The sequence below is a fragment of the Ailuropoda melanoleuca genome, chromosome 1, assembly GCF_002007445.2.
Source record: "Ailuropoda melanoleuca isolate Jingjing chromosome 1, ASM200744v2, whole genome shotgun sequence".
Classification (NCBI taxonomy): Eukaryota; Metazoa; Chordata; class Mammalia; order Carnivora; family Ursidae; genus Ailuropoda; species Ailuropoda melanoleuca.
Genome location: NC_048218.1, coordinates 143,125,353 through 143,144,616, shown reverse-complemented (window position 1 = coordinate 143,144,616; position 19,264 = coordinate 143,125,353). Strand labels below are relative to the sequence as shown.

The 19,264-nt window shown below is 36.1% G+C and overlaps 1 protein-coding gene across 10 annotated transcripts in view; it reads left to right on the top strand.

Moving 5' to 3' along the window:
• Window positions 1-17,940, top strand: part of HEPACAM2 (HEPACAM family member 2) — a 48,095-nt gene extending 30,155 nt beyond the window's left edge. For 6 of the 10 annotated variants that reach the window (XM_034667741.1, XM_034667740.1, XM_034667744.1 and 3 more), the window contains 6 exons: window positions 9,467-9,592; window positions 9,681-9,705; window positions 9,798-9,835; window positions 11,140-11,213; window positions 14,471-14,580; window positions 15,021-17,940. In XM_034667741.1, the coding sequence (XP_034523632.1) occupies window positions 9,467-9,592; window positions 9,681-9,705; window positions 9,798-9,835; window positions 11,140-11,213; window positions 14,471-14,580; window positions 15,021-15,096 (449 nt within the window). In that variant the 3' untranslated portion in view covers window positions 15,097-17,940. Of the gene's footprint in view, window positions 1-9,466; window positions 9,593-9,680; window positions 9,706-9,797; window positions 9,836-11,139; window positions 11,247-14,470; window positions 14,585-15,020 lie in introns of those variants that run through there. The other 4 variants (XM_034667738.1, XM_034667737.1, XR_004627615.1 and 1 more) reach the window with 3 other exon arrangements.
• Window positions 17,941-19,264: the final 1,324 nt, after the last annotated feature.

The window sequence follows — 19,264 nt, the reverse complement described above, 5'->3', positions numbered from 1 at the left end:
ACCACACTTTCTAGAAAAGTGCTATCCAGGTGTGCCTGGGTGGCTCAGTCGGTTAAGCGTCTGCCTTCAGCTCAGGTCACGTTCCCAAGGTCGTGGAACTGAGCCTTGCATTGCACTCCCTGCAAATCGGGAAGCCTGCTTCTCCTTCTCCCTCTGCGCCACAATCATGCTTGTGTTCTCTCTTTTTCTCTCTCTCTCTCAAAGAAATAAATAAAATCTTAAAAAAAGAAAAAGGAAAAGTGCTATCCAATAGAACTCTTTTCAGTGAAGGAAATATTTGATATCTGCACTAGCCAATATGGTAGCCACTACCTTCATCTGGCTTTTGAGCACTTAAATTTAGCTATGCAACTGAGGGACTGAATTTATTTTATTAATTTTAATTTAAATTAAATAGCCACGTGTGTCTGGTAGCTACCATATTGGACAATTCAGCTCTAGAATTTTTACCTGAATTTTGTGTCATTTGGGCAGTAGGTAATATATTTCCCTTACCGCTTCCCAAAGCATATATGTGGTTAGGGTGCTATAAATCAGACACTCATTTATTCAATATTTAGCACCTAATATGGGCCAAATACTGGGATAAGCATTGAGAATGCCAACTGAAAAAAAAATTCCTGCTAACAGAATGATCGCAACCTAATATGGGTAGCAGGCATGTAAACAGCTAAGGTGTATTCTTTACTTTCTATTTTACTAAATTTTTAATAGGCTTAAGTTTTTTACCTCAGTGGCTAACCAAAACATAATTTTAAAGCAAGCCATAATTAAGCATATAAAATCGTTTAGTAGCAATCTGGTTGTCATGTTAGACATGTTCCTCATGCTCATTGCAAGTGAAAACATGGCTACAATATGTGCTTATATATCGCATTGAAACCTTTCACACTGCCTCAACTTTCTCCATTAATATTTAGCCATAGTATTTTCACAGTATCAGAAGCCCCCAATATTTGATTAAGATCTTATTACCAAGGCCCAAAGACAGCTACAGTCTTTATATCAAATAATTGCCTTTTGCAAAATATAGAAAAACCTGTTTGACCTGTACAAAGACCAGGTATTTGTTATTATAGTAAATAAGAAGAGCAGGTGCTTATTTTTCAGAGGGATTCAGAGTTGTCAACATTAGTGACCTCTTTGTGGTTTTTAGAGCTATTTTTCAACCCCCATATGTCCACAGAACTTTAATTCAAACAGCAACAAATGGCAAAGTAAATGAGTAATATGTCTTATGTATCTGATTTTTTAAAAGTTTTCCAAATTAATGAATCTCTGCACTGGAGATTAAGTGTACACTAACCTACAGTGAAAAAATGAAATCACCAATTGAGCACTGACTGACCATCCACTCTGATAAGCAATCTATATTAAGATCAGTGGAAATGGGGCACCTGGGTGGCTCAATCAGTTGAGTGTCTGCCTTCAGCCCAGGTCATGGTCCCAGCGTCCCTGGATTGAGCCCCACGTCATCAGGGTCCCTGCTCAGCAGAGTCTGCTCCTCCCTCTGACTCTCCACCACCGCCCCCTTGTGCTCTGTCTCTCCCCCTCTCAAATAAATAAATGAAATCTTAAAGACAAAAAAAATCAGTGGAGAATTTGAAATAATTTTCAGGGATGAGATACCTGCCTTTGAGATATTTTCAGAACCAAGTTGTGTTTGATGTAACCAGAGTCCAGTAGTAAGAAATAGATGAACTTCTTTGTTTTTACTGAGGCAAATAATGTGGCCAACCAAAAAGTCTCAGCAATGAGCTGTAGAGAGCAACAAAGGAGTCAGAGATGACTCCAAGACCACAAATAAGGAAAGAAAATAACAAGGTCAGGAAATAATCAAAAGTTTTATTAGGTACTTTTAGTTGGGGAGAGGAAGGCTGGAGAACATGATGATTGGCTCCATGTTTCTTGTCTGGGTAGGACTCAACCAAATGGTACCTTCCACCTCATGGGCAATTTTTCACAACTAATTTGAAATATTAATTGACCTTTCTGTCTCAGTGGAGATACACTAAAGAAAACAGGGACAATAGGCAAGGTCACACAGCTAGTAAGTGATAAAATAATATCTGAATTCACATCCCTTGTTTTAATCACTATATAAACTGCCTCCCTGGACAGTCTTGATTGAGAATATCAACAAGACTCTGGTCATTCTAAAAGATAGATCTCCTATATAGGATACTGTGTATTTTCTCATCACCTTAACTAATTTTGTACTGTATACAAAGAGATACTCTGGTTTGTCCATGACATGTGTATGCTTTCATATTAATGGGAAATTATGAAAATCTGTAACTAAAAATCATATCTAGAATATGTTTCAAGGAAAGACTAGCAATTAAAATAATCAATTACCACTTGTATTTTGAAAAAATCAATAATTTTATTTCTTTAAGGACTCCCGTGAATGCAGGTGTCCATGCTTTAAATTTTAATGGGGTCTAAATCACTACTGTAACATGCAACATATACAAAGCGAAAATGTTTATGATCAGAATTCAAGTGTTCACATTTAATGAAGACATTCAAATATATAAATTATTGGAGTTCCCAAGAGCTACATGGCTGTAGTTTGAGATTTAGATATAATAGAAATATCTCAAATTTGCATGTGATCCTGAGAAATCTATCATTTTTTATATTTATTTCTATTGTGCATATTTTCATATAGAGGAGAAAAATAAAATGACCCAAAGCAAGAAAATGAATTGACTAATTTCTTGTATCTAGAATTTCTTCTGTTTAAGATTTAAAGAGATGTATTTCACTTTGGGCCACTGGAGAAAATAACTGAGAAAGAACTACAGCCCTGACTTCCAGACCCTAAGACCTCAGGTGACATCCTCATGAGCATCTAGCACATGAGCATCTAGACACAGAATAACTGTGTCTATCAGGTGGGGCCATGGAGGAGTATGGAAGAAATAGCACACCTCCTAATATGGTGCTTTCATCTCCATAGGGACATGAATCAGCTACCATAATCAGCAAACAGATTAGATGGGAGAGATCTCAGAACTCCATTCTGATCTAGGAATAGACAGGCAGACTGGTAGCATATGGCTGTCCTGTTCTGAGTGCAGTCTCTCAAACAGCGGGGCTGTGATACCATGGATACCACACCTCTTGCCCATATTTGCACTTAATATGTTATTTCATTTTATTTGTTTGCCTAAGGAGGGGGCAAATAGCATTTGCACTAGGGCTTTGGTAAATGAGTCAGTCATATTTAAATAATGAAGAGAATGGCATGCTATGAGCTAAACGGTAGAAAACTCTCTGAAAGAAAGAATGGGACTCCTGTGGGTGTCCAGAGCTGCATTCAGAATTCCTATACATTCCCTGTAGCAATAAGATCAGAACTTCCCTGCTGCTTTATTTTAAAGGTGGGGTCTGGAAGTCCATCTCTCCAAAACACACTTGCCTCGAGCTGAGACTGCAGCAACTGTGCCCCTTGATTTGATCCTTAACATATTTGGCATTTTTTATTTTGTGAAAGGGAGCAAATTTCATGTTAAACCAACTACTGAGCTTCAGAATCACAGAAGTGCCTGGCAAAGAGCTGATGTATGCAAGAGTGTAACTCCATCATTAGAATGAGAAGTACTTAGGGGCGCCTGGGTGGCACAGCGGTTAAGCGTCTGCCTTCGGCTCAGGGCGTGATCCCAGCATTATGGGATTGAGCCCCACATCAGGCTTCTCTGCTATGAGCCTGCTTCTTCCTCTCCCACTCCCCCTGCTTCTGTTCCCTCTCTTGCTGGCTGTCTCTATCTCTGTCGAATAAATAAAATCTTTAAAAAAAGAAAAGAATGAGAAGTACTTAGAAATAATAATTATTAGCATATTTTCAAGCTTAAGGGGGAAAAAGCAACTAAGACTGTACTAAAATGTTTCTGCAGTTTTTCTCATGGTAAAGCACAAAGCAGAAACTTGACAAGAATAAATTAGCACTCAATACTTTTTTGAGGGGTTAGAGGAATTTTGGTGAAGGCAATCCAACTATCAAGAAGTGAGAGAGCTGAAAAACATCAAGTCTGGTGTTAGAAAAGGTTAGAGGTAAAACTGGACATATAGGAGCCTACCTGCATTATAAAACCATTCTTTGATCATGAATTAACAGGAAAAAATTGAACTTGCAGCAGGAAAAAAACCTATGTACCAGTTGGAAAAAACCTATGTTCCAGTCTTAGATCTATAACTTACTGACCATGGCAAATATTTTAGTTTCTCTGAGACTATTTCTTTGTCTGTATCTATAAATGGTACTTTAATTTTTTAAAATTATTTACATTATTACTGATATGATACATCTATACCAATAAATGGGGAAAATGTGCATTTGGTTTTATATACATATAATGCTTATACATTTAATTGTGCGTATCTGAAAATTGGCTAGCTTTGATTTTAATATTGGATCCAAAATGAGGAAATAGAGAATTTACTTGCAAAAAGTGATGTCCAAATCATATATCTTAAATTATGCTGTTCTATTATTTAGTATTTCTTCTTCTACATTGCTTTTCTATCCCTGGTGGTGTTTCAAGAGTATTCTATTTGCCTTTATCTTATTAACAATCACACCAGAGTATGGGTCCTTCTGAATTTATATTTTAGAAGTAAGATAGATTAGCTTTTGTTGAATTTCTAAAATTCTATCTCTAGGACAGTAGAGAATATGGAAATCAGTCATACAAAGAACAATAGACCATCTGGGGATATTGAGTCTGAAGAAGAGAATTCTCAGGGGAGATATGAGAATTTCAATAAACAGTTGAGATGGCATCATGCAGAAAAATATTTGATTTAGTAGATTTGGGCTTAATAAGTGGAAGGACTTCTGTTGTATAATGATGAGGAGGAAGTGGTGGAAAGAGCACAGAATTATAGTCAGACATTATTGTGTTCAACTTTGTATCCTGGAGTCCTAGCTTTCTCATCGTTAATATGGAACTTATTCTTGTGTTTTGGAGGCCAGTGGAAGTGGCAAGCAATAAAAGTATTAATTTTGGTTAGTTGTTTTTTTTTAATCTCCAAAGTCTAAGAGACAAAGAAAAATGTACAACTACCAAGTAACGAGAGAATAAAAGAGGAATAACATGAAATCCTGATTAATCCAAGTTAGGACAAGAAAGGAGAGATAAAAATGGAGGAAATATAGAAAAAAATAATAAGATTGTAGATACAAATGAAATATACTAGTAATTCCATTAAATGCTAATGTACTAAATATTCCAACCAAAAGACAAATGTTGTCCAACTGGATTAAAAAAACTATTTGATGCAAAAAATATGTGATTTGATGCTTATATACACCTTATATGTACGGATACTGAAAGACTGAAAGTAAAAGGGTGAACAGATAAACCATACAAATAGCCAAAAGAAAGCTGATATAGCTCTACTAGTGTCAGGCAAATTAGGTAAGAATTAGATATATTTTTTAAGGTAACAAGTATTACTTTAGATAAAAAGTAGATGTTTCATAGGAGTAAAGTGGTCTATCCAGCAGGAGGATATAAAAATTTTGAATTTATATGCATCTACTAGCATTGCTTCAAAGCATATCTAATGAACAGCAAAAATTAACAAGAAAAATTCATAATCAGAGAGAGATTTTAGCATATCTCTCTCAGTAACTGATAGAATGTATAAACAAAAACTTAGTAGGAATAGAGAAAAACAATCTGTCCTAATTCCAATAATATAGAATATAACATACAACTGTAGAACATACCCTCTGTTCATATGACCATGTGTATGGTCATTTTTCTAAAATCTTGGCATTCAAATGATTGATATCGAACAGGGTCTGCACTCTAATTAGAGTGGACTTCAACTAAAAATCAACAACAGAAAGCAAAACTAGGAAACTTCCAAACTTAAGGAAATTAAGCAACATGCTTCTAAATAACCCATAGGTCAAATAAGAAATCTCAGTGAAAACTATAAAATATTTTGAACTTAATGATCATGAAAATACTACTTTTGAAAAACTCATGAGATGTTGTTCTATAGTAAAATTGTCTACACTTAAGAAAAGGTGAAGAAAATAATAATACAGATTTAATTTAAAAGTATATTGTGTCCATAACCATTACATTATGTATGGCCCAAAAAATTGAGGACATATTCTTCCAGCATCAAAAACTATTATTCACATCATTGATGAATGTATGAAGTTCCAATGTATGTCATTACTTCATTTTCATCTTGTTAAATATCAACCAACATCCATGTTGAAACTACACTTGTTCATATATGATGTAAGCTATTTTTTTGCTCAATTGCATAGTAATCATAGTAGTTATTTGAAGTCTAATTTTTTCAAAATATGGTTTAATTTCACCCATGGGTGGAAAATATAAGAGTTCAGCAAAAATCAACAAATGCATTTCATGAGAATCAGTTAGCTATATGTAATTAACAATAAAGAATATTGCATATTTTACATAACACATAATTCTAAGTTATGTGCTACACTTCCTTTTCATCATTAAAATTTGTAACTTGTGTGTGTAGATATGTGCATACATTTTTTTTTTGAGACTCGGTTACTGGTAGACCCACTGGCTAGTGTCATATTTACATAATATACTTCATGTAAAACTCTCTGGCTTCCAAATTCTAGAATATTAGAGCAGCAAGAGAACTTAAAGGCCTCTCACTCTAACCTCCTTATTTCACTAGTGTGAGAATCAAGGCCGTCAGACTCAAGTGACTCACCCAGTGTTGCCCAGCTCTTTAGAAAGGAACAGAGTATCTGAAGAAAGGCTCAGACATCACAAAGAGATTACCCAAATGCTAAAGTAGTTCCAAACTAAAAGGTCAACTTTCCAACAGTGGGAGAGTATAAATTATTAACAGAGAAAAGAAGGAAAAATCATCTTTCTAGTAAGTTTTTTGATGTTACAGTGGAAATCTAGAACCAAAAATCGCCGTTCTCATTCATTTTAAACCACCTTGCACTGCATTTATTTCTTCCATCCAAAGCTTAAGAGTTTAATTTAAAATATGTTTAAAAGCAATAAATATTGCACCAGTATTTTAATCCCACAGGAAGAATATTTTAAGAACACAATTCTCTGAATGTGTATCAGAAATTTATAAACTTTGCATCAGAGATAGTTAAGATTTATGATAATGCAGAACAACCTAGCTTAACTCTTAAGGATTTAAGGGAAATATGTGAACAGCATTGTATAAGAAAATTAGAAGAGATAATTTGATTTCCGTGACTTTTTAACTGGAATTTGGCATATGTGATCTATATGATATTATGAGAAAATTCTGGGAAGATTAAAAGATGAAAGTGTTCTAGGTATGTATATGGCCACAGTGAAAGAAGGGAAATACTAAGGTTTTTTCCTTATCCTTGCTGTTAGAGACTTCAGCAGAGCCTTTATTAGAGAAGACAACACAGTACGGCCTGGATATTTATTGCAGAGCTCGGTGGCCACCAAGCTCTTCACTGCACCCAAGTTTATCCAGGCTTTTTTCACCACTCCAGGTTGGAAGCAGTATCCCATGACATTAAGCTGGTCCGGGACGGGCAACTGCCACAATTCATTTCCACATCAATACCTGATTCACGTGATTTGTGGAAGACGTCTATTACTCACATTTGTTGCAGGTCACAACTACTTGCCACTTTATAGATTAACTTTATGACTAAATGTATCATAGTCTAAAAGTGGTGTTAATGTAGCCATGGTTAATAAGTTGGCTTAAAAAAAAAAAACAACTTCCATCCTAGAACAGCTTTTGCTGCATCCCAAAGATTTTAGATTGTTGTGTTTTTATTTTCATTTGTCTCCATGTATTTTTTTAATTTCTTTTTTGATTTTTTGACTGACCCATTCATTCATGTTTAGTAGCAGGTTATTTAACTCCCATGTACTTGTGGTCTTTCCAGGTTTTTTCTTGTGGTTGATTTCTAGTTTCAGTGTTGTGATTGAAAAAGATGCATGGTATGACTTTGATGTTTTAAAATTTGTTGAGACATGTTTTGTGTCCTAATATGTGATCTGTTCTGGAGAATATGTGCACTTCAAAAGAAAGTGTATTCTGCTGTTTTAGGATGGAATGTTGTGAAAATATCTGTTAGATCCATCTGGTCCATCATTCAGAGCCACTGTTTCCTTGTTAATTTTCTGTTTGGATTATATATCCATTTGTAAGTGGGGTGTTAAAGTCCCCTATTACTATTGTATTACTATCAATTATGTCCTTTATGTTTGTTATTAGCTACTTTAAGTATTTGGGTGCTCCCATGTTGGGTGCAAAATATAATTGTTTTATCTTCTTGTTAAAAAAAAATAAGTTGGTTTTAAATAGCATCAAAGGGGGGCACCTGGGTGGCTCAGTCAGTTAAGCAACTGCCTTCTGCTCAGGCTCAGGTCCCAGCCAGGAGCCTGCTTCTCCCTCTCTCTGCCCCCCCCACCCACTTGTGCACTCTCTTTCTCTCAAGTAAATAAATAAAATCTTCAAAAAAAAAAAAATAACATCAAAGGGAGGCAGCACAAAGTGTCAAGAGCCTGGGCCACATCTGGACTCCTCCCACTTATTAGCTGAGTGACCTTGGGCAAGCCTTAGCTTCCTCATCTGTAAGAGGATGATAATAATAATACTACTTCCTTATTGATTGTTGCAAACATTCAGTGGATTAATATATATCATACACTCTTAAAACAGAGCCTGATGTATTACGAGCACTCAACAGATGTTAGCTATTACCCCATATTTTATATAGGAATGTTAATAAAAGGAATGACTTACAAAACAAAGTGAATTTTGGTTACAGCATGGGACTTTAAATATTTTATTGACAATCGCACATATCCTAATTTAGGAATTAAAATTTCTTTATTAGTCAAAAATTAGTAGAGGGTATTTGAAATAAACACTTCCACTTTGGCACTTTAATTACATACTACCTGCCTAGAAAATCCATGTACCTGAATTATACTGAAAGAGTGAGATGGAAGGAAAGAGAACAATGCAGCAACTAGGGTTGTTTCATACAATGAGATCAACAGATCTAAGTTAAATGGTGGTGAACACAGTGAACACTGTTGGAAAGTATGACGTAGCTATTTGCTACATCTAGTACAACACATCAGTATTATCCTGGGCAGCTTACCACATTTCCAATCACAGAGATCCTTAGAGAGTTTAGGCCATTGTGGTCAAATGGCTGTGTTTTCTAAAATAAGTACATTCCTTCTGCTTGGATTTTCTTATTCTCTCTTGCTAACGCACACTCTCTCTTCCTCTCTCTCTCTCTCACTCTCTTTCTCTCTCTTTATATATATACACACACACACATACACACACACACAAGAAATAATATATAATATATAGGGGTGGTAATGTCCCCAGATAAAACATAAACAACTCAAACTATATTGTAATTTATATTTGATCCTTAATAAAAATATTTAAGATATGTCTTTTTATTTAGGACTGGAGAAGCTTTCACAAAAAGGGAAATCATTGTCCCCTTTAGCAAGTATAACTGGAATATCACTCTTTTTGATTATATCCATGTGTCTTCTCTTCCTATGGAAAAAATATCAACCCTACAAAGGTAGGTTAAAATTAGAAAACTTATAAATTGTTTTATATGTGTACTAAAAAGTACCTTACTATGTTTTTTTTTTTTCTCTTGGTTTTAGTTATAAAACAGAAGATAGAAGGCAGGTAATGCATATGTTTCTACAAAAATAATTTTTTTCTGAATGCTTTTTCCTCAATTATTATCACCAACAGAAATAACTTTTTTGTCTTTTCAGGCCAGAAACAGAATACAGGAAAGCTCAAACATTTTCAGGTAATGGCCATGCTGAAAGAGACTAATATCAATGTTAATATATATGAATTAATATTGTTGATATTAATTATTATATATAATGTACTATTGATATAATAGAATTCCCATAAGCTAATATTGATATAATACTAACAGTCCCTTACCTTTGAATAGTGCCTTCACTTTACAAAGTGCCATCCCTTGTATTGATTTTATATAAATCATGCAAGTCTATAAAATAATCCTGAAAGGCATTCAACTCCATTTTACAGGCAAGAGAACCAAGTCTCAGAGATTAAGTCACTTGCCCACCATCACTGAGTTCTTTTGAATCCTAATCCATTGATCCTTGTATTATTTTGAAAATGCCCAGGACCCTTTCAATTTATTCATTCCTAAAGCAGATACAATGCTAGCAGCTCCATCCCAGGGAGAAGAGGAAAGGGAGGTTTGACAGCTTTGTTGCTTCTTTGTCCCCAGCGTGCCCCTCATTGCCATTCACTACTGACTCCCTACAGAGTTGTTATAAACTAACAATGGGGCTTTAACTCAGGCTTTGGAGTCACATGGAGCTGGGTTTCAGTGCCGTATATGCCACTTTTTCCCAGTGTCACCTAGAGAAAACTAATTAATTTTTCCTGACCTCAACTTCCTCATCTATATAATAGAGATAAGGCCCCCCCACACACACACCGGGGTTGCTATGAGAATTAAATACAATGATGTAGGTGGAGTCCCTAATATGCCTGGATGCTTCGTGAATGTGAGTCTGCTTCCTCTTATCAAGCCCCAGAGACCATCTGGTTCCTCCCAACCACCCCATTCCCATCATTTTACAGATGATAGTTTGGGTGATTTTGATATCGCCTTGTATTATATTTTGGACACATGGACAGCTATATTTAATTATGTATTCTTATTAGTTCTGATGATCTCTATTTTAGATCTGGCAGGGTGCAGTACATATTATGTGTAGATTAAGAGATGCTGTGACTCCCAGGCTGAAGTCTTGGTGTGCTCTTTGGTAACAGAGTTACAAAGGACAAGCCTGCCCACACGTGATCATTTGAATATAGAATACACTGTTCCCACATCAGGCTTTAAGAATAATTGTCCCAATTCAGTTTCAATTCTCAGCTTCAGAAGGAGTGGTTTCCAACACTGCTTAGTAGCAATATGACTATAGGGGATTAGGAAACATTAAATTGGTTTTATACACATATCACTTGAAGCAAACAATAAAGATAAGTTTTACAAAGGCTTAAAAAAATACAATAGCAATTCGAGGCATTTGATCTGTAAGTAGTATTTGTTTTACATTTCAGGCCATGAAGATGCTCTGGATGACTTCGGGATATATGAATTTGTTGCTTTTCCAGATGCTTCTGGTGTTCCCAGGGTTGGTTTTCCTAGTGGCTGATAAACCAGAGGTGTAAGCGGCATTAAGTTAAGCACTCAGGCAGTGTGGTCAAATGGCTGTGCTACCCTCAGCAGGGTTTACTCACTCTGTAGTGAATGATGTTGCTGGATCTGAGGAGCTAAAGCATCTTTCTTGGCCTTTATAAGTAAGGCTAACACAAATTAGGAAGTTACACTAATTTGTAAACATTCTTTACCGGGTAAGCTCAGTGAAGAGAGAACTAACTAGGTTGAAGTTCAAGAGAACTGAACAGGGGACCCTGATTTAAATCATTCTGCATCACCTTGATGGCTACAGCCTGTCACTTCACTGAACTCTCTGTTCCTCACTTTCCCTTCCCTTCCCCTCACAGCTTGCGAAGACAATTGATCATACCCTTAATCATGCCCTTATGCTCTTCAGAAGAAAGGTACCGTATAAACCCAGAGTATGCAAGTACACATCTTTATTTTTTATCCTAAAGGTGCCTGAGATGTGAGAAGGGGAACCTTTACAACTATGAAACATTTTTTTCAGTTTGCAAAGACAAGGTCTTTTAAAACAATCGGTTTTGTTTAACAGGCTAAAGAATGTTCTCTGAGCTAATCAGCTCGTTAGCATTTTTATAGATTTCTGTAGGGCCAGTCCTACCTCTGCTTCCTTGTTCCCTTATGATAGTTCACTTCGGGAAGGGGCCATAAACAGACTACTTGCATCAGGGCATTTTCATTTCCTTTTTTTTTTTTTTTTTAAATAACTATTTGTCAATAGGGATTGGTTACCTCACCTGTTCAGTGAATTCTATCAATGCATAAGGTTCATAGAGTAATTTTCCTAGCCACAGACTTGACTTCACAAATGCTATGTGAGTAATAGAGGGAGACTGATTGGATTTCATCCTCCTAAGGGTACACTGGTAGCACCATCAACACAGATGAAGGGCGGAACTGCATTGCAAAGCTTCACACTGCCCTATTCAGTCTCAGATAGCACTGGCTCACCTTTCACTTCCACAACGAAAAAGACAAAAATAAATATTTGTAGATCAATTATTTCAAACAGCTTCTCACCACAGCATAAAGCCCCCTCTCAGGTGTGGCTTTTAAGTAGGAGAGCAGGAAACTGAAGAGCCGGTAAGATTTAGAATTGAATTTTTGAAGCTGGGAGTTTCTTTATTTAAAATAATGCAGTTTTTATTCCTAGGAATTCATGAGAAAGGAGTGAGATCTATGTAAGAAACTTTCAGTTTAATCTTGTGATTAATTAGTACTCAGTTTCAAGATGTTATTGGGAGGACCTGTATGCTCAAAATGCTATAATCCTCAAGAACTTGGGGCAGAGAAATGAGCACTTTGATTATATATCAGATGCCCCACTTACTTCTGTCATAAGTAGAATAACTTAATTTGGGGCCATGCCCATCTTCAAAGCTGAAAACTCCTGAGGAATCAGCTAAGGTTCTTCATTGGTGGTGCCAGGTGCTTTGGGAAGAAGTGAGATCAACACCAACAATGGAAGGAAAAGGGTGAGGAACAGGCCATGTGTAGGAGAATCTGCATTAGAGGAAGCCAGCAAGGCAGTTATGTGTGAAGATTAGCACCCAAATGCAATGGCTTTGAGAAGAAAAGGAAAAATAATAATAAATCCAAGATCTCAAAGTTGAAGTTAAGAAGGGAAATAAATTGAATTACTAAGCTTTTGAGTTTTTAAAAATAAGACTCATCTCTCAGCTTGTGGTACATGGACATGTGGAATCCTCCTCCTCTCTCTACTTGCTGTAGATTTTACTGTCCATTTAGCACCTCTTTGGGGAAATGGACAGAAAGCAATGGCATGAAATGAACAAATTTATTACTTGTTACCAGCTCTGATATGATCTTAGGTAAATAAGTTATTACCTATAGATTGCTTTTATCATAGCCCCCGAACACCCCCATACCAAAGAAACTCAATAGTTGGTCTTAAGTACACTTGAACCTGGAACAACATGGTAGTTAGGGGTGCCAAGACTACCCAGTCAAAAATCTGCCTATAACTTTTGACTCCCCCAAAACAACTACAATAGTCTACTGTTGACCAAAAGTCTTACCAATAACATCAACAGTTAATGCATATTTGTATTATATGTTGTATTAAAGTAAAGTAAGCTAGAGAGAAGAAAATGATAAGAAAAGCATAAGGAAGAGAAAATACATCTACAGTATTGTCCTGTATTTATAGAAAAATATCCATGTATAAGTGGACCTGTGCAGTTCAAACCCAATTTGTTCAAGGGGCAACTGTACAAACTGTAAACCACATCTCGTTGGCACAAAAATGATAGGATGAATCACATATCCCAGGGCTGCACGTGAGAACTTTAGCAAGTGAAATGGAAACTGTTTCCAAGGAAAACTGTTTCCAATACAACATAGCACATTAAATTGGAATGAGATAACAAACTCTTCAGATGATTTATCAAGGGCAAAGAGTCCTCTAGGTGATGCTCTATAAATACAAAGAACTGAAAGTGACCCATTGGAAGTGTGATGAAAATTGGAAGAGCTTGGGATGAGGAGGGGAACCAGACTTTAGCTAACTAATTGGAAGGCAGTGTTTACAAGAAGAAGAAAATTATCAGATACAAGGAAGGGGAGTTAATAAAACATGAATGCCAGTTTCAGTAAAATACATGTTGGTTTTTACCAGACAGAAATATTTTGCAGTGCTTCCCACATTCTTCTAAACCTTTAGTTAGAGACAATGACTGCATTTAAACCAAACATCTCCCTTCGTGTGTTCTGTATTTCTTGGTACTGTCTGTATTAACTTGCAGTGTGATGAGGGCTTTTGTCTATACATTAGTCTTTCTTTTCAACCATCCTTGCACATATAATTGGCAAATAGCATCAAAAGGCTAATTGAGGTATAATATAAAAGATAATTTTATATGCTATCTGATTCTAAGCTGTCCTGATATCTTCTCTTTTGCTATTTTTTCTATTATATTTCCTTTGCAGTACTGCCAGCTTTTTTCTTAAATGAAGAAAAAAAAGCGATAGCGTTGTCAAGCTATTCTTCTTCTGACTTCATAGCTGTGCTCCTGCACAAACTATGATAGGGTAAGTGCAGGAAACTATAGCGAGGAGAAAATGGACATTGTAGGGAGGATAAACACATTAATCATCACTACTTCCGGTTGTTTTCAACTATGCAGCAGAGTAGACATACTGTTTACTAGCCCGCTAATTTTTTTTTTAATGTGCCATATTTTCTAGATGCCAAGTAGGTCTGTTCCAACCTCTGATGGTGTATCAGGACAAGATTTGCACAGTACAATTTACGAAGTCATTCAGCACATCCCTGCCCAACAGCATGACCGTGCAGAGTAAGTATGAACTTGCATTTGGTGATGCTACTTTGGAGGGGCTGAGTATTCAGCCCCTGTTTTCCCCAGAATTTATTGAAAGGCTCAGAAGACAAATATTAAAATAGGAAATTATAGCTTCTGCACATCTGAACACACTTCCCCACTGGAAAATAATTTTAGGGGAAAAAATAGACAATCACACAAATCTTCTAGGGTTGTGCACTTGGGCCTTTGCAACTAAATGCAGAATTCTTGAACCCAGCATTTTTCCCCAGCGAGTCTGGGTATGAAAGAGATTTTCAGGCTAGTTCTCAAGCAATCTTGGTTATCTTGATGATTTTCCAACGACTGTGGTGATTTTAGAGCCAACGATCTGTCACTACAAATAGGACCAGGAAAAAAAAAAACCTACAAAATATGCACAGCACTGTCACCATCAAATGTCCAACCTCTTGCAGATTCAAAGCAGTCTACTCTCACGTGAACAGAAACACAGCATGGACTGGCCTCACACCCAGAGAGGATAAAATCTGAGCTGAGGCCAAAGCCAGGAAACTACTTATCCAGTTAACTTCAGGGCTGACACTAAGGAGTTGCCCTCCCTTCCCAGCCACTGAGAAACTAAGCCTACAGCCGTTTGAAATAATGAAATGAACTTCCCTTTTTTGTGCTATAGCTGCCTGCAGGCATAACTGCCACAAATCATCTTCCATCATTTCTTTATTTGCCATTTATTGACTTTGAAAAGAACATCAATAACCACACACAGGAACTTCCCCTCTGGCAAAAGAGACAGTCTAGTGAAGTAATTCATGCATACCTCTGGATAAATACCAAAAATAACAACTAGCAGTGGATGAATGCATGGGAAATCATCTTGGGGGAGGAGACCCACTCCTGGGGGTGACTATGCAGTCATTTAAGGGCTAAGTGGCAGGACACCTCAGAGAACCCCATCAGTGCATTGCTTCTTTGACCCAGGGAGCCTGGAGAAAAGGGAGTCAGGTAAATTAGGAGCAGACCTTGACAGAGCTGGGAATTTCTGGTTTGAAAAGAAAAGAAAATGTTTCCAAGAATTTTATTATTAGTGCACCTGGGTGTCTGAGTTGGTTTAGCGTCCTACTTTTGATTTTGTCTCAGGTCATGATCTCAGGGGCCTGGGAAGGAGCCCCAGGTAGGGCTCCCTGCTCAGAGCCTCAGAGTCTGCTTGTCCCTCTTCCTCCCTCTGTCCCCTCCCCCTTGTGCCACTCTCTCTCAAATAAATAAAATCTTAGAAGAATTATATTATTAATCTAGTAGAACACAAGAGTGAAATATTATTCCATGACAGTTAAAAAAAAACACCTCTCTAAAATGATACTTAACTCTCTACTTCTGGAATAGAAAATTAAGGGATTTGTTGTTGTTGTTGTTGTTAAATGTAAGGAATAGAATTTTGAGAGTATGTCTGCTTCCCAATTTTAAGATAATATCCAATTAAGAATTTTATCCTATTTAAGTTTGTATGTTTTTCTATATGTCATTTATTCTGCATTATCTGTTTTTTATTTAGAACATAAACAAACCAAATGAAAACTTGCGGTTTATCGTTTAAAGCCTCCAATAATAAAATAAATGCTGATTTATTTATAAAGCTGTAGAATATGACAGCTATAATTTCAGAACACAAAATAAAGTGATCAAGTTGCATGTAAAACAAAACAAAAACATGATTCTTTAAGTAAACAAAGAAAAGCACTCTCTGAAACTAGACTGCTTTCAGATAGGAGTAATATCTTTAGAATTTCTTGGGAATTTAAGACTTTATTTTAGAAATAAACTTGGAAGGTTGAAAATAAAGCAGAAATGTTATTTTTTAAGCACATAAAGGACTATTCAAAACTGCTTTTGAGGACATGCTCCCTCAAGGGGCAGCAACCTGAGAACCCCAGTTTCCACCATTGGCCCTGGTCCTCTGTCTCCATTGCTTCAGCTCGCCTCTTTCCCTGTCCTTCTAGTCTTTCTTTGCTTCCCTGCCTGTGTCTTTGTCTTCCAAGGACTCTCTCTTCCTTTACCTCCATCCTTCAATATCTGCCCTCTCTCAATCTTTCCTTCTTTTTTCTTCTCTCCCTGGAAGACAATCTCCCTTCCCTCTAAAATCTCTTAAAATTTTCCTTTTTGCACTTATTTTATTTACAGTCAATCTACAAACCATTTCCAGAACATTATTTGCTAGAGATAGAAATTAAGTAAGTCTGAGTCTTTTAAGAATTCCATAGTTTAGCGGGCTCTTGTTTGCTTATTATAACTAAAGACTAGAGGTCCTTGGTAGAATAACTATTCCTCAATAATTAAATATTCCCTAAACATGCAGAGGCCATTTTTCTCTCCTGATTGCCTATGGCTTTATTCTTTAAGTCCAGTTAAACTCAAAGATCAATTTTATGAATAATGCAATATTACAGGTGGCTAATGAATATCTCTCCTCCCTGCTTCCCAAAGTGAATGTGCAAGCTCTGGGTAAAGAATAATAACTTTCTGCTTTCTTGTACCTCTGTTTGACAGTTGTTTCTGAGATAGGAAAGACAGCCAAAATATTATTTTCTTTGGCCCTTAGACTATTCTAACAGTGTTGTTTTCATTACTGCATGTGTCTGTTACTTAATTGGACTGCTGTTTAACAAATTGGTAAGTTGACCTGTTTTCATATTTTAGTACTCTGCTCAGTTATTTGGTTATTGAACTTATGGCCACGTTTATTTAAATGCTATCTGTTGACCTCATTAAATGCTCCTGGCATTTAATGTTTGTTTTGAACCTGTGACTGGCTGTTAGCATCTTAAAATCAGGACATTGGAGTAAGTAAACCTTTACTTTCAAAAGGAAATTATCTACAGAATTTAGTGATTGCTTATTCTTTATACTTATTGGTTTATAAAAGTAATTTTCTTGAACTAGTTCAAAACATTCCTATTTTTTGCAGCTATTGAAAGGAATAAAAGAATTTAAGGTTCTTCTACCTGTGGAACTGGAAATTTGTAGAATATTTTACATATCTTGTAACATCTCTTTGCCAGGTGAGCATTCATGGGTAAAGCAGTGCATTGGAGTGAAATAATGAAGGAACATCTTGAGGAAAAACAGTAGAAATGTATATTCATCTGGAATCAGTGAAGAAATCAAGCCCAATACCTCTTGCTCATTACTCCTTTTAAATGCAGAATAGGGTCATTTATAAAAATTGTACTGAAGGTTTTCCAGCATACACACAATGCATTGTGCTATAGAGGAACATGGTGGGGAAGTAGTCCTCAGTGGACAGTCTTTATCATAGTGACTTGAGAGGAAAAAAAAAAAAAGACGGGATTTTCCAATTACTCTTTTCATATCAAGTTTCTCAGCTCAATTAGTTCTAATCTGTACTTTCACCTTCATCAACATTGACTATCCTATCTAATTTATGAATGCGGAAACTATATTTGTAAAATTTCTGGTAGGCTTTGTTTTCTTAATTCTCATTACTGTTAAATTACTATATTAATTTTTATAATTTTATTCCCAAACTTCCTTCCTGCTATTTGTACCACACAATACGGATGGCTCTCACAACAGCAAGGCTTGCCTTCTCCTAGGTTATCAATTACCAATGGCTTTTTTGAGAAGACATAAAACACTGAAGTAAATGACATACTAAAGTCTTATTTTTATTTTTGTTCAAGGAAAGATGGATTCAAATAAATTATTCTGGTTTTGCTTTTATATGGCCTTGACTCTTTGTCTTGTAGGGCAAAAATTTTACGTGAAAGTCAGATTGTACAATTAGATTTTTTTATCCTTATTTCCCAGTGTGCAATAAAGTGTAGATTATAGAGAAATACTAAAATAAGAATCTTGCTCTTTCATGGCTATTTTTTTTTCAGTCTTGAAATTTTTACTTGATTGAATTGCTGATTCTGGGAAAGGTCTCCCTCCTTGTATATTGCTGTATAAAAAATCAGTTAGAGACCAAGTGGTAGAATTAGAAAACACCATTTTACAACCTCCAAGTGAAATAACTGATTCAGGTCACAGTCATCATTAACCAAGACTGCTAGATAAATAGTACCAGATAAAACTAGATGACCAAAGATCAGGTTGCAGAAACTCTGTGAAGGGAAGGTGGTCTGAAACCTAGAGAGAAGCAGGTGTATGCAGTAGCACAAGGCAACTGTGCAGGACACAAGAAGGCCCAGGGCGTGGGCACAGAATGGTCATCTGAGTTGTAGATCTTGAAGATGAAAGATGAATATTTATGTGTAATGACATTGACTACAAACACTCTGACCTGACAGTGCCACACTTTAGGATTTCATTCTGGCCAAATAAAGGTAGAAACAACCCAAATATTCAACAATAGGGGATTTTTAAGTGACATTAGATCCATACAATGGTTCACACTGCAACTATTAAAAAAGAAGATATACACCTGTATTTACTGAGTTAATGTCTCATGACCTATTATTTTATACACAAGAAAGAAAAGAATAGCATTTCTTTTTCAAAGTATTTCAAATGAACCACTGTATTTACACTGTACTTCCTGTTTTTTCACAGAGCACATGGTGAAAGGAAAACTAAGACTAAGTCCCACAACCCCTTTCTGGTCTTCTTTCTTTATCACCTTATGTATTTTCCTGCTATAAAGTCCACTAGTCCTACCACAAACATTTTCTTTTGCATTTGG